The sequence below is a fragment of the Pollachius pollachius genome, assembly GCF_949987615.1.
Source record: "Pollachius pollachius genome assembly, contig: scaffold_470, whole genome shotgun sequence".
NCBI classification, from domain to species: domain Eukaryota; kingdom Metazoa; phylum Chordata; class Actinopteri; order Gadiformes; family Gadidae; genus Pollachius; species Pollachius pollachius.
Genome location: NW_027641368.1, coordinates 1 through 16,212, shown reverse-complemented (window position 1 = coordinate 16,212; position 16,212 = coordinate 1). Strand labels below are relative to the sequence as shown.

At 49.8% G+C, this 16,212-nt stretch overlaps 2 protein-coding genes across 2 annotated transcripts; both read left to right on the top strand.

Moving 5' to 3' along the window:
• The first annotated feature begins 1,301 nt into the window (after positions 1-1,301).
• Positions 1,302-6,016, top strand: LOC307091656 (E3 SUMO-protein ligase ZBED1-like). Its single transcript, XM_079759299.1, has 2 exons — positions 1,302-1,400; positions 3,119-6,016. Exon 2 carries the CDS (start codon positions 3,153-3,155, stop codon positions 5,409-5,411), a length of 2,259 nt encoding a protein of 752 aa, XP_079615425.1. The 5' UTR covers positions 1,302-1,400; positions 3,119-3,152; the 3' UTR covers positions 5,412-6,016.
• A 278-nt stretch (positions 6,017-6,294) lies between these two features.
• On the top strand, positions 6,295-10,986 carry dhrsx (dehydrogenase/reductase (SDR family) X-linked; the record flags this gene model as incomplete). Its single annotated transcript, XM_079759300.1, has 6 exons — positions 6,295-6,349; positions 6,825-6,893; positions 7,133-7,234; positions 7,873-8,080; positions 10,080-10,287; positions 10,804-10,986. 6 exons carry the CDS (start codon positions 6,295-6,297, stop codon positions 10,984-10,986), a joined length of 825 nt encoding a protein of 274 aa, XP_079615426.1.
• Positions 10,987-16,212: the final 5,226 nt, after the last annotated feature.

The window sequence follows — 16,212 nt, the reverse complement described above, 5'->3', positions numbered from 1 at the left end:
ACAAAATGCCCCCGTTATTCATCCATAGACCATTCATTCCAAGACCGTGGCTCCAGGGTCAACGTGTGGTTACAGAGACGTTTAGAGATTATTTTAGACCGTTTTTAAATCATTTTACGACGTTTAGCAGAGGTTTCACTGGGGGATCGTGTCTCCTCCCGGTTACAAGTCAACTCGCTCTGCTGAGTTTCTATAGGTTCTTCCTAATGACCAACAGAAAAGTGCACTGATTTGAATTTTATTTGTTCAAATAATATATATATTCCCAGAATATTAATTATTGCACACATACGTCAGTGTTATCACTGTTTTTGACAGTTGAATATGACTGGACCTGTTGTAGATAAAGAGGGCCGGTATTAATATATGAATCGCAATATTAAGTGATATAACAATGGAAGACATTGTGGGAAAATGGCTGTAGCCCTACTAAGCCCTAGGCCTAATGTATATTATTTCAAGGAACACCTTATCAGCTCAATGAATCAATAGTTTAAATAGATTCAATAGTGCGTTAATAGTTGTGCGTGCCTGCGTGTCTGTTGGGTTATCTGGATTATATAGGATGTAGCAAGCAAGTGATAACCATTGATAATCAAATAAGACAGTGAAAACCGCAAGCTGCTGACCATCATGGGAGAGAAGGTGGTGCAGGCGCATTAAACGAAGACGGGGAAAGATGATGCGATATACGAGAAAGGCGCAGAGGAACTTTACTTACGAGAAGCCGCGACCGAACCGGCTGGATAGAGTAAAAAGGAAGACGCATGTTGGGAGGCGGTACCGGAGTGGGAATTTAACCCTTTTTGTTGGCCTACCGCATGAGGCGCTTTTCTTTTGATTTCAACCTGAATATTGGTGGGGACATTTCAGTCGTCATTTGAAATTGGTGGAGACACGTCCCCTGGTCCCCACGCAAATCTTGTCCCTTGATATACCCTATATTGTCTACAACGGCCGCATTCATAAAGTTATTTTTTTAAAGGGAATGGGGCGTGGCTAGAAATTGTCAGGCGTAGTTATCAAACCCACTCCTGACACTATAAAACGCGCTCCACATTTAACACTTTTAAGACTACTTTAACACTTCAATACTTTTAATACTTTTAACAGTTTTATCATAAGTAATACTTTTAACACTTTAAACACTTTTAATACTTTGATAATTTTAATACTTTTAATACTTTCAACACATTTCAACACTTTTAACGCAGAGGTCTGCTTTTTTGGAGGAGGGCCAGAACTACTGACACGGAGCAGCGGTTCAACCCGGACCGGACACCCCGTTGCACCAGGAGGAATGTGGCTGTTCGCAGTGTTTGTGCCCCTGATGCGGGTCTATTTATGCGGCGTTAAAGTGCTTATTTATCAGCTGTTCAACAGGTCTTTCACGTTACCAGGTCAGGAACGAGTGTGTTAAATGTTATTTTGCGATTGTGTGTTTTATGTTGTGTTGAGAATGACGTTTAAAGGTTCGCGAAGCACCTTAAAGGTGAGGAAGGTAAACGCGTCTAAACGCTGTGTTGCCTTCAACTAGAATTGTAGAACAGTTATAATCGCCTCTCATAAGGCTTTAGTGTAGTTATTAGTCATATCAAGGGCCGTGTCTAGCTTTTTGGGGGGTTCTGTGCCAAATGTTGTTTGGGGGACCGACTGTGAAGAGGTCTAGATGGGACGTTCAAGTCATTCTCTGAACCTGCATTATTACATCTTTCATAATTGGCTAAATGAGAAAAAATATGATAATACCAACAAATAGACATTCATATAACACAATATACAAGTATTATCCGCTTGTGTTTAATGGAGATAGACTCAGCCAATATTGAAGATTTTCTTTGTATGGAAATGCATTTGGTTTCAGCAAAAATCACACAAAAGTAATTTGGTTTGTGGTGTATCATCAACATCCTGCTATCGACTGAGTTATGTTTTTCTAATGGGGATCGATTTCGTGTTTTGAGGGCAAGTAGACGGATGGTTGACTGACAATCAATGAGGTGACGCTCTGTCCGTCTCTGTCGGACTTTGTAGCTATAAGAGCCACCGGGATGAACCACAAAGTTGTTTTGGAAGAAATCGGTTTTGTTTATATGTCATTGAACTCTGATATCGCTTATGAACATGGCCGGTCTCTTTTAAATGTATGCTAGACTGATGACTGCTTTACAAACGATTTAAAATGTGTCATTTGATTTTTACATTTACTTTTAAAGGGTTTTGTAAACCCCCCCAAATAAATGTATAACGGACAATATTGACGAGGAGAGATGAATGGAAACGGATGTTGGAGTTTATAATCTGTGTGGTACTGATTTAAAGATCATGAGGCTGAATTGTGAGAAAGCAAATCGATGTTGACCACACAATGAGGGTGACTATTCACAGAGAGTTTACGCTGCTAATCCAGAACAGTGAAACGCCTGTTGTCGACCAAACGTGTAATCGTAAATGGAATGTAGCAAAGCAGCTTACAGCGTTGGTATCTAGCGCCCGTGTCCAATACTGCAGAGCTAATTTATTTTGCGGCTAATGAGATTTTATAGTGTGTGAAACATGTGATTTGAAGCTAAAAATGTAACGGTCCACTGGGTAGGCTGGTGGACTGATCTGTCCAGCGTACATCTGGGTGGACATGCCCACTTGTGATGTCGCTTCTAACCCTAATCACACTCAGACCTTGTGGTGTAACGCGTCCCTTTTTTATGCCAAACAACCAAACTGAATCAGGACCACATTTAATCGCATCAAATGTATCAAAAGTTGATATGACATCCAATATTAAGCATACTACACCTTTTTAAAATTCTGGGCATACTACACCTTAATCAGTCCTAGCGAGCGACGTTATCGTTAAACCCCGACCGCTAACAGTCCTCTCCTGCCGCGAGCGATGCTATCTTTATCGTTAAACCCCGCCCTCTAACAGTCCTAGCCTCTCATGTGGCGAGCGATGCTATCTTTATCGTTAAACCCCGCCCTCTAACAGTCCTAGCCTCTCATGTGGCGAGCGATGCTATCTTTATCGTTAAACCCCGCCCTCTAACAGTCCTAGCCTCTCATGTGGCGAGCGATGCTATCTTTATCGTTAAACCCCGCCCTCTACTGTCCTCGCTAGGTGGCTCCGCGTCGTTCGTCGCCTCCGACCCTAGATGGACTTCCTCCCCAAGGAGCCCCCGGAGTTCCGAGGCATTGGTCCCGGGGGGGCGGCGGCGTCGTCCTCATCGTCGGGCGTCGCCCTCAGCATGGGCCCCGGCCCCCACCTCGTGGCCCACCCGCGGGCCAAGAGCAAAGTGTGGCGCTACTTCGGCTTCGACACGGACTCGGACGGCTGCATCGTGCACTGGAAGAGGATCTACTGCCGCGTGTGCATGAGCCAGATCGCCTACTCGGGCAACACCTCCAACCTGTCCTACCACCTGGAGAAGAACCACCCGGCCGAGTTTGGCGAGCTGGTCAAGAGCAACACGGGTCCGGGCCACCACCACCACCAGCAGCACCAGCAGCAGCGGGTGGGCGTGGCCGCCTTCGTCGCCACGGCTACCGCCCGCGCGGCCAAACCCGAGCCCCAGGGGGCGAGGACGACGTCGTCGTCGTCGTCGTATGCGACGCAGCCGGCGTCGGAACTCGGCCTCCGGGCAGGGCTCGCGGCCGGCGACGTCGGCGTTGCCGCCGGCGACCGCAGACGCCCCGACCTGACAAGGGCGGTGTGCGACTTCGTCTGTGAGGGGATGCACCCGGTCTCGGTGGTGGAGGAGCCGACGTTCCGAGCGCTCTTGCGCGCGGCGGACCCCCGCTACGCCCCGCCCACCAAGCAGGAGCTGGCGGTGGAGCTGGTCCCGCGGGCGTACGAGCGGGCGCGGGAGGCCGCCCTGGCCGCGCTGGCAGGCGTGGCGAGCTGCGGCGTGACCACGGACCTGTGGCGGAGCCCCGCCCACAGCCGCGCCTACGTCACGCTGTCGGTGCACGCCGTCACCCACGGCGACGGCGGCTTTGCCACAACGAGCAAGTGCCTAAAGACGTTCGAGGTGCCGGGGGAGGACCCGGCGGAGACGGTGACGCGCGCCCTGTACGAGGCGCTGGCTGAGTGGGGCGTGGTCCACAAGGTGAGCGGCGTGACCACCGACGGCTCGCCGGACGTGGTCAAGGCGTGCTCGCTGCTGGAGCTCTCGGTGCAGATGCCCTGCCTCGGCCACGCCCTGAGCCGCGGCGTCGGCGAGGCGTTCCGCCTGCCCCGCGCCGAGGCCTTTCTGGCCGAGTGCCGCAAGCTGGTGGAGCACTTCAGGGAGACGGCGGTGGCCGGGTACGCGCTGCGGGAGCAGCAGCGGCGCTGCGGCGTGGCAGAGCGCCGCCTAGTGGCGGACGGCGGCGGCGGCGGCGGCTGGTTGTCCACGCTCGCCATGCTGCAGCGGCTGAAGGAGCAGCGGGCGGCGGTGGCGGCGGCGCTGGGCGACGTGCCCGCGGGGCACCGGCAGCGGCTGAGCTTCGAGGCGTCGGACTGGGCGCGGCTGGAGGGCTGGGTGGAGCTGCTTCGGCCGGTGCAGGTGGTGACGGAGCTGATGGCGGCGTGCCGCTACCCCACCATCAGCATGGTGCGGCCGGTGCTGCACATGCTGCAGAGCGCCACGCTGGCCGCGCGCGACGGCGACCTCAAGGAGATCGCGACGGCCAAGGAGGTGGTGGCCAAGGCACTGGCCGCGGCGTACTCTCAGCCGCAGGAGGTCGCCGCCTTCCTCAATGTGGCGGCCTTCCTGGATCCGCGCTACAAGCGGCTGCCCTTCCTGTCGGCGGCGGAGCGCGCCCAGGTGGAGGCGCAGGTGGTGGAGGAGGCCAAGGCCGTGCTGGAGAAGCTGGGCGCCGAGGCTCCACCCTGCCCCGGGGACTTCTCCCCGCCACCCTCGGAGGAGGAGCCTCTCCAGCCGCCGCCATGCAAGAAGCCGCACCTTAATCCGCACCTTAATTCGCACCTTAATCCGGACCTCAGCCAGGGCCAGGACAACCCCCTGGCGGCCATCTTCTGCCAGTCAGACTCGGACCAGACGCAGGAGGAGCTCCACGCGCAGGTAGTGGAGGAACTGGGGAACTACAAGTCCCAGAGGCTGCTGGGGCTGAACGAGGACCCCCTGCTGTGGTGGACCAGCCACGCCCCGCTGTTCCCCACGCTGCCCAGGGTGCTGCAGAAGTACTGGTGCGTGCCGGCCACCAGCGTGCCGTGTCACCGGCTGTTCGGGGCGGCGGGCGACGCCCACGCCGGGAAGAGGGCCCGCGTGGCCCCGCCCGCCCTGGTGGACCAGCAGGTGTTCCTGTACGAGAACGCCCGCGGTTACCATGACGCAGAGCCCAACGACGAGGAGCTGGAGGATGCCATCTTGTGGGACGGAGGCTGTGCGCTCATGGCGCCGCTGGAGTGACGGGCAAGAAATATTGGAGCTCAACGTTTTTTGGACAAAACTGATGAAAAACGTTTTTTGGCAGGAAGCGACAGTAGAGCTTTACGTTTTTAGAATGAATTGGAAAAAAAAGTATTAGGCGGGTAATAGAAATTTCAGTTACGTTTTTTGGATAAACTGGGCGGGAAAACAAATTGAGGCGCCATTTTGGCAATGGTTTTCATATTGATATCGGAAATGAACTTTGAAGATTTTCAGTAGTTTTGTGGTGGATATCTCTGATCTGTAATGAGGATTTAACCCTGTTGTCTGTAATGTATTCATAATGAATAAATTTAGTCAAGTGAAACTTGGTTTGGCTAACTGTTGCATATTCATATTTATTGATAATATGTTTCGTTTTTGGTACTTCTGGTGGCTAAAACTTATAGGGCGATAATTTAATATCGCCTTTAATGATGTCGACATTACCTTATCTTTTGGTTAGTTGATTATTTAAAGCTTAGAACAGCACAGAACCGAAAAAGTGTACAATGATCTAGTTAACCTATGAACATTTTGTTCTTCCAGTTACTTTCCAAAGCTTTAATTTGCTGCCATCTCTATCCAACTCAGCCAATCATACTCTTCACACAGGAACAAAACAAAGCATGAAAGTGTTAAATGAATGGAACTTTTAAACTTTAACTTTTTAATTTATGTTTGAATAAAAAGTTTTTCGTTTATCTTTGTCTGACTTCTTGAAAACCTTACAAGTGACAGATCCATAACCCTAACCTTTTGTGTTACTTTGGTTACTAGAAGGTAATTTGTGTTTTTTTTAATGTTTTTTCCCTCTCTTGTTCGCTCAGTCCTCCCCCGGCAGAATGGACGGGTCGCCATAGTGACCGGGGGGGCCCGAGGCATGGGCTTTGAGATCGCGAGACACCTGGCCGGCCTTGGAATGCACGTTCTGATAGGTAGGCCAACGGGCTGGGCTAATCATGATGTTTGTGTTATCAAAGTAAACGTATTGTGTTGAGGACAACACAAATAATGATGTACATCTAGTCCATGGGATTGATTTTAGGTTAATTTAACTTAAACCAATCAAATGTCTTATCCCCTTTCACTAATTGGTAATGAACTGATGAATTAGTTAGGAAAATAATGAATAATTTTAAAAACTGGAATCTGTGTTGCAATACATAAAATATAATGGTAACATAAGTTGACTTTTTTTCTACTTTTCTACTCTATAAGCAGGGAATGTCGAATCCGGTTGGTTCTATGCAGATCTGAGATCTATTCATTTTATTTTTTGAGTAAACGTGGTGGACGAGACATCTGGCCTGATGTCTTTTTCTGTCTGTCTGTGTCTCTCTGTCTGTCTGTTTGTCTGTCGGTCTTGCTCTCTCTGTGTCTATCTCTCTCTCTGTCTCTCTTCCCCCCCAGCGGGGAACGTGGAGTCGGAGGGCCTGGCAGCCGTGGCAACGATTCACCAGGAGGTCACAGAGGGGAAAGGTACTTTGATTTCTTCATCCATTCCTCCCCAAAGCCTCCTCTCACTCTCTCTTCAAAAAAGCTTTATGAGAAGCAAACGTTAGGTGGCTTTGGATGAAAGCCTGTGCTAAAGCCCTCAATGTATAGGTAATATCACTATTCCTGATCTACCCAACCCCTTCTGTCTCTCCCTGTGTCTGTCTCTCTGTCTCTCTGTCTGTCTGTCTGTCTGTCTGTCTCTCTCTCCCCCCCGCTCCCAGCTGAGTTCCTGTACCTGGACATGGCCTCTCAGAAGTCTGTCCGTCTGTTCGCTCAGCGCTTCAAGGACCGCGGCCTCCCTCTGCACGTCCTGGTCAACAACGGTGAGACCGTCTCTCTCTGCCCTCCCAGCCGGCATCATGCTACTGTCTCTCTCTGCCCCCCCAGCCGGCATCATGCTACTGTCTCTCTCTGCCCCCCCAGCCGGCATCATGCTACTGTCTCTCTCTGCCCCCCCAGCCGGCATCATGCTACTGTCTCTCTCTGCCCCCCCAGCCGGCATCATGCTACTGTCTCTCTCTGCCCCCCCAGCTGGCATCATGCTACTGTCTCTCTCTGCCCCCCCAGCCGGCATCATGCTACTGTCTCTCTCTGCCCCCCCAGCCGGCATCATGCTACTGTCTCTCTCTGCCCCCCCAGCCGGCATCATGCTACTGTCTCTCTCTGCCCCCCCAGCCGGCATCATGCTACTGTCTCTCTCTGCCCCCCCAGCCGGCATCATGCTACTGTCTCTCTCTGCCCCCCCAGCCGGCATCATGCTACTGTCTCTCTCTGCCCCCCCAGCCGGCATCATGCTACTGTCTCTCTCTGCCCCCCCAGCTGGCATCATGCTACTGTCTCTCTCTGCCCCCCCAGCTGGCATCATGCTACTGTCTCTCTGCCCCCCCAGCTGGCATCATGCTACTGTCTCTCTCTGCCCCCCCAGCCGGCATCATGCTACTGTCTCTCTCTGCCCCCCCAGCTGGCATCATGCTGGTTCCGGAGCGTCAGACGGAGGAAGGGGTGGAGCTTCACTACGGGCTGAACTACCTGGGTCACTTCCTGCTGACGGGGTTGCTCCTGGAGACGCTGGCACGCTCCGGAACGCCGCGGCGCTCCGCCCGCGTGGTCAACATGGCGTCCGCCACTCACTACGGCGGCCGGCTGGACCTCGACAACCTCAACAGCAGGTCGGGGCATTCAAGCGCACACGCACAGACTCACACACACAAAAACAGACAGAACACCCTGCACGTGCACGCACACACATGTAGACACACACATGCACACAGATGCACAAATGCAGAGACACACACGCAGACAACGACAACAGCAGGCAAGACAAGCAAACGCACAAAAAACGAAAACACTAACATGAACGCACACAAGTGCGCGGATGCACACATGCACACAGTGTGCATCCGCGATGCACACATGCACACATGCACACAGACACACAGACGCACACAGACACACACATGCACACAGACACACACATGCACACAGACGCACACATGCACACAGACACACAGACACACACATGCACACAGACGCACGGCCGCTTGGTCAACATGGCCTACGGAGGACGGCTGGACCTGGACCACCTCAACAGCCGGTCGGGGGGGGCAAAGCAAACGCACAAACGAACGCATACATGCAAGCAAACACACGCAGACACACATGCACATAGAGGCAGAAACATACACCCGCAGACATTCCCGCGCACAAAACCTTAAACACACACACAAAAGCAGACATGCACGCGCAGACACACACAGGTTAGCACGCACAAACAGACACACATCAGTGGCCCCTGGTGGTTTTTAAAGTGAGGGAGGAAGGACTGGCCCTTGGCCTGCTTGCACTGTTAGCGGCGTATGGTGGCATAAGTATGTGAGACTCAAGTTGGTTCAGGGTGTTTTGGTGAACTACAAAATAACAGGGAGGGACAATTATGTGAATAAAATTGAACAAATCCACCAGTGGCATCACTGTCATTTGAAAGCTGGTGGGCAGCATGTCTTTGAAATGGACTACAAGGGCAGAAGGAAAAGATGCAAAGCAATGAGTCAAATCAGGCCTACTCTTGATTTGTAAAGCTAAATAAAATAATCTGGGCCTACCATTTGGCCTATTTTTGCCCTCAATGACAAGAGTAACAAACAATTAAAAGAACGAGAACATTATTTCATAACTATTTACATGGGCTGTAAGCCTAACATTGTTTGGGGCAAATGTGGATGTTAATGGATGTTTCAGAATGTTGGTCATGGTGTTAAGCCAATTAAGATTAAGGGACTTCATTTATAAATCAAGTCAATCCTCCGTTTGTGTTGCAAAGACATCAGTGACTTGGTCACACCAAACAGGATCTTTTTAAAGTGATTTCAGAATTACAGCGTGTGTAGCTCCAAGTTTCGCCACCCTTTCAGATGGCCTGGCAACCCAGTGGAGGAGGGCCGAAAAATATTTAGTGACTGAAATGAATGGGAGTCACTGGAGGCTGAGGGAGGAACGTTGTCCCTGAAGTAAGTGTAAATAGGTGATAGGGGGTGCTAATGTCCAGGGAAACGGACATTACATATACAAAGGCATTAAAGTAGTCCTATTTAAGGGCATTATTTCCTGACAGTAGTAGTAGTCTGGCAGTTAATTCCATTAATTCCTGACTGTAGTCTGGGCAATCTACATTTTTTATTCTCAACAATGTTCAGGAGGATCTTCCTCCCTCTCCTCAAAGGAGAAGCCTCCACTGACACACAGGAACACAGACACATAAAGACATACACAGACGCACACACATAAGCAGGCACGAAGATGCAGACACGCACGCACACACACACACAGGCTAACACACACACACAGGCTAACACACACACACACACACACACAGGCTAACACACACACACAGGCTAACACACACTCACAGGCTAACACACACACACACACACAGGCTAAGACTCACAGGCTAACACAAACACACAGGCTAACACACACCGGGCTAACGCACACACACACAGGCTAACACACACACACGGGCTAACACACAAACATACCGGCTAACACACACACACAGGCTAACACGCCAGCACACGCATGCACACACACGTACACGCACACAAAGAAACACACACTGACGCACAGACAGACACCCCAATGTTTCCCCCTCCATCTCTCGACCTCCCCCAGGGGGTGCTACAGCGCCCACGGCGCCTACGCCCAGAGCAAGGTGGCCCTGGTGATGTTCACGCTGCGGCTGCAGAGCCGCGCGACGGACCGGGGCCTCCACGTCACCGCCAACGCCGCCGACCCCGGCATGGTGGACACGGCGCTCTACGACTTCCTGAGCGCCCCGGCCAAGCTGGCCAAGAGGCCCTTCACCGGGCTGCTGTTCAGGGTAAGGGGGGGTGGGTGAGTGTGTGTGTGTGTGTGTGTGTGTGTGCTAGCCTGTCTGTGTCTGTGTATTTGTTTGTGTGTAAGCCTGTGTGTGTGTTTGTGTGTAAGCCTGTGTGTCTTAGCCTGTATTACCATGTGTGTGGGTGTGTTAGCCTGTGTGTGTGTGTTTTAGTGGGTAAACCTGTGTGTGTGTGTTAGTGGGTTAACCTGTGTATGTGTGCGTGTTAGCCTGTGTGTGTGTTAGTGTGTTAGCCTGTGTGTGTGTTAGTGTGTTAACCTGTGTGTGTGTGTGTGTAAGCCTGTATGTGTGTGTTTGTGTAAGCCTGTGTGTGTGTATGTGTGTCCAAGCCTGTGTGTGTGTTTGTGTGCGTGTGCGTGTGTCTTAGCCTGTGTGTGTGTGTGTGTGTGTGTGTTTGTGTGTGTTAACCTGTGTGTGTTCTCGATCCACTCCATCATCCAACTCCGTGTCTTCCTCGTCCTCTCATCCCTTCTTCCTCCCCTCCTCTGATTGGTCCAGACGCCGGCGGAGGGGGCGTCGACCGCCATCTACGCGGCGGTCAGCCCTGAGCTGGAGGGCGTGGGGGGGCGGTACCTCTACAACGGAGAGGACCGTCCTGCCGCGGCCTGCACCTACGACCAGGACCTCCAGGGGGAGCTGTGGAGCAGCAGCTGCACCCTGGCCGGCCTCCAGGACGCCTGAGGGACCCCAAGAACTTTGGCCCCTCCCCCACGACCTTTGACCCCTGCCCCACGACCTTTCACCCCTGCCCCACGACCTTTCACCCCTGCCCCACGACCCTTGACCCCTACCCCCCCTCCTCCAAAGACCTCCAGGAAGCCTGAGAGACCCCACGACCTTTGATGACCTTTTACCCCCCCCCCCCCCCCCCCCCGATGACCTTCAGGAAGCCTGAGAGACCCAACAACCTTTCATTCCTAGCCCACGACCTTTGACCCCTACCCCCCTCCCCCAACGACCTCCAGAAAGCCTGATACACCCTGCGACCTTCGATGACCTTTGACCCCCCTCGGACAAATCCACCCCACCCCCCCAACGACAACGACCCTGTGTGTCGTCAAGGTTTGTGATAAATTCCCCGAATTCCTGCGACGAATTTCCTTGCGTGATGACGACACGATACTTTAAAGGACTGTGGCGACGCCCACCACCAGCCAGCAGATCCATCAGCACCTCACTGGACGTTTCCATGGTGAGGGACAGTCAGGGTAACCAGGGTTACTGCCCTTCATCGAGTGGAGGGATTAACAAAGCATAGGTGGCTAGCCTCGGTCTCAAGAGGGACAGAGAGGAAATGGTGAGCGTCGCTAATGCTAGTTAAATAAGATACGCTCGTTGGCGCGACGCTCGATAGAAAGAGAAGATCTGCAATAGGAACAGTTTGGATTGGTTGGTTTAAAGGTGACATATGATACCACCAGGTGTGAGTGTGATTAGCCATTACAAGCCGTTTTGAAAATCTGCCTCTTCTGACATCACAAGTGTACGTCCACCTAGACGTACGCTGGATAGATCAGTCTACCAGCCTACCCAGGGGACTGAAGCAAACGTTGCTCATCTATCTGTCATTACATCTAGGTGGACACGCCCACTTGAGATGTCAGAAGAGGCCGATTTTCCTAACGGCTTATCACACTCACACCTGGTGGTATAATATGTCACCTTTGAACACCAAGCAAGAGATGGGCTTGTAGCGCACTTGATCAGTGTTTGTAATAACTCAGTTTAAAAGAACTGCGTTAGGTAACGCCGTTATTTTTTCAGTAATGGGGTTATCAAACTAATTACTGTTTCCATCGTTACAACATCTTAACCGTTACTGTACGTTTAATGCGGTGCGTTATTATTAATTGATTGAATTGAACTGCGTTATCCGAGCGCACCCCTGACTCCACACACAAACTGCTTGGGATGAGACCAGTTGGGTTAACAACGAGATAAGCGATTATGATTGGGTAAGGCAGAGTCATGTTTCATGGTAGCCAATCGGATCCAGCGTTTTTACACACAAGCCAGGACACACGCGCCACACACACACACACACACACACACACACACACACACACACACACACACACACACACACACGTAAACGCACACACCAAACTGTCGATTAAGCAGCAGAAATGGCGAGTCCGGAGCAATCAGATGAAAAGTTGGCATTTTCTGTAGTATTCGGCAGATGTTCCACAGCCTTTGCAACCAAGCAAATTGAAATTCAGTTGGAATTATATCAGGAACTTGAATGGGCAGTTCAACCATTTAAATAATCTAAATCCAAATTCCTTGACATGAAGCAACTTTTTTTTTTTTACATTAACGCAAATAGTTACTTTTCCTGGTAACTAGTTACTTTTATTATAGAGTAATTCAGTTACTAACTCAGTTACTTTTTGGAGGAAGTAGTGAGTAACTATAACTAATTACTTTTTTAAAGTAACGTTCCAAAGACTGCACTTGATAGTCTTGCGGTTTGATTGTTTTTGAGTCCACTGCCGAGACAGGAAATACATCAGCTGTATAAATCGATCCTTCTAACTTCTGCACAAAATAATGTCCTGAGAAACGGTGTAGGAACCTATTATGTTCTTATAATAACATAAGGACAACTTGTAGTGATGGAGTGACCCAAGAACACAGGTCGAGACGTTGCTCTCCAATTAACTGAATTACTCAGGGGAGAAAAGTGTTACAGGTGACACTTAACAGGTGCTGAAGAGAGCCCGCTAAGGCTTAGGAAATAGAACCAGCTGCACGGAACCGGCTGCATTTTTCTGTCCGAGCCCGGCCGCGTCCGACAGAGAAGTAACCGAGCCCGACAGGCATCAAGACATATATGTCCGAGCCCGACCAGAGCCCGACACAGTTAACGTCTATTTTTTTCTCATACTAATGATGTGTGTATGAAAGCATGCATTAATTAAAGAACTGCAAGGCATTTGGAAATGTCAACAGAAGAGCGCGCGGTAACAGCGAGCATAAGAGTGCTCACTGCTAACGCGCGCTTGTTGCGCAGAGTCATAACCAATTGAAATTCACATTTTATAAAAAAAGGCCATGAAAACGGTAAATTCCACAAAATGACACGAGGTTATGAAATTCAAATGAACACGAGTGTCCCCAGCGAAGTAAAATTAATTTTAACACAAAAGCAATACCCACGCCAACTCCAACTCCTTATCGCGCAGATGTGACCGAGCCCGGCCCGAACCCGAACATCATCTCTAAATATTGGTCCGAACCCGACCCGGCCCGTCAGGTTCCATCGGGTCCTGTCGGGCTCGGCTCGGGTTTCACTGCTCTAATAGGAAACAACAGTGCACTGATCCATTGCATACATAACAGAACCTCACTTCTGTGCCAAAAAAATAGTAATGTCAAAGTTTGTGAAACATATCTTAATCAGCTAGCTAGTTAAAATCATTCAGCAGCTAGTTAGCTCAAATTATTCATCAGCTAGTTAGCTACAGTTATTCAGCAGCTAGCTAGCTAGCTAAAAATACAGTACTTCAGGGTCCTGAGAAGAAGTTTAACCACAGTGGTCTTAAAGGTAGAGGGAGCTGTTCCAGTGTGGACAGGTTTATGATGGTTCGCATAGCAGGTGCAGGTCAGGAAGAGGTCTCCAAGGAACCAAGGATTATTGTAGGAAGTTCAACAGGAAGGCTCAAGGAAGCATCACTTGATTTAGGTACATTTTTGCTTCAAAAGTGTAGTTTTGAAACAGTGGTTGAGTTCTGATTGTGTCCATAGGAAAGAGGTTTGAAAAGGTTCACATTTTTTACTTAGAAATGTGTTTTTATGATCACTGTGATGTTTAATGTATATTCAACACATGCCATGTTTGAATCACATATATTTCATTTGGTGGTGTTCACCAAATGCATCTTCAGTTAAATAATGAATAAAATACTTTGAAATTACTAAAAAAATATTGTCACCTCTTCACTCTTCTATTTTTATTTAAGTTACATAGTTTCTTTTTCGGATTGTAGTTTCCTAGTTTGAGCGAATAATATATATATTTTTTTCGGATATTACTTTCCTAGTTTGAGCAAATCATTTATATTTATTTTTCCATCCCTCCCCCTTCTCCTCAGACACATTTAATCGATTAATTTATTACTCAGAGATAAAATTGGAACAAACAAAACTGTCTGTGTGTATTTGTGTGTGTGTGTATGTATCTCTTTGAGCGTGCATGTGCGTGCAATGTGTGCATATAATACATATATATTATTCAGCGTGAATATTAGTATGAACCCATGTTTGATAGCATAGAGTTACGCAAAAACCACTATAGGACTATTCACCTCCGCTATAAAGTAGTATCCCCCGGTGGGACTCCCAGGGTCAGGGGTCAGGCTCTTAGGTCAGAGGTCAGTATCTTAACTCAGCCTTGTTGCTAAGAATCAGCCACTCCAGCGCTAAAGCAATACAAATCCTAACAAAACTCATTTTTGGAGACTGGCATTTTTGCATTGAACAGCAGGATAGTGTGTGTGTGTGTGTGTGTGTGTGTGTGTGTGTGTGCGCAGAGTAAACCCCTAGTAGCAGGACCCAAACCCCACCTCCACCACCATCCTGGCTCTGCTTCAGAGGAACCCGGTCTGACAGACAGACAGACAGAGGTGGGGGGGTTCGAGCGGGAACAGACGTGTGCGCACTGGTTGTTTGTTCTTCCCATGTTACAGGTGTGTTTATTTTGTGCTCTTGAAAATGCAATATTTTGTTTTTGTTCTCTTTTAAGCTGGAGTTATGTCTTTTGGACATGATCGCTGTGTTTTATTGCCACTAGATGGCAGTATAGGATATGTTAATATTTTACTTAAAATACCACTATACGATCACTTAATGCTGGGCAATTAGTTAATTGCTCAGAAGCAAACGATGTTACGCTGTGTTCGAACGGGAGCAGACTAAAGGCTTACTATTTATGTGTGCACACTAGTTGTGGGTTTGTCCCATGTTACAGTAAACCTCTCTCCCCTGAAGTTCATACAAATAACTGCAGAGCATTATACCCAAGGTCACAATAGCATGTTATATATTATAATAATATAATAGATGAAGATTAGCCTAATCTCCGTCTGCACCAAGCAGCATTAGGGGCCACCTGGCTGCACGCGCTGTGACGTTATCTGCGCACATAGGGCGCGGGGGCGCGTTCATGTAGAACCCCACAACACGCTCGAGCGGCGCTCGCGGTGCCTTCAATTATAAAATAAAAAAAGATGAGCGACGATGTTATTTATCCTCGAGACTCGCGAGTCGATTTCTGAGCGTCTCGCGGGGGTTGCAGTTTAAACTCCGCCCCCCACCCCACCCTCCCGCAACTTTGCAGAGCTCTCCATCCCAGCAGACCGAGGCGCGCGGAGCAAGCGAGCAGACGTGAGGCGCGCGAGGAGGGGAGCTGGCAGGCAGCACGCACGCACGTATACTCGCGCATGAACGAACGCGCGCGCACCGCCTCGGGGAGCTGGAGCCGGTGCGGTATAGTCCGTGTAGCTTCGTTTAAGGACTCCCCTGGTCTCCCCTGATCCGGTCCAAGAAAAGTCAGAGGCTGCGAGTGGAAGGTAGGACTCAGATAAATCTGAAATATTAACATGATATGCGTGTTGCATTGTGTGCGCGCGTCGTTTGGAAGTTGTGTGTCCCGGTAAAGTTCCGGCAAAGTTGCACCAAATCAAAAGCTATTCGAGACGGAATAACGGGAATGTTCACGATGACAGCCGGTTCCCCTGACTACTTTAAAGGGCACATATTATGCCACCAGGTGTGAGTGTGATTAGCCTTACAAGCCGTTTCGAAAATCTGCCCCATATGACATCACAGGTGGGTGTGTCCACCAAGATCTGTGCTGGATAGATCAGTCTACCAGCCTACCCAGTGGACTGAAGTAAACGTTTT

What these genes read in the sequence shown, in the direction of transcription:
- LOC307091656 (XM_079759299.1), top strand. Translation starts at nt 3,153, where the DNA reads ATGGACTTCCTCCCCAAGGAGCCCCCGGAGTTCCGAGGCATTGGTCCC.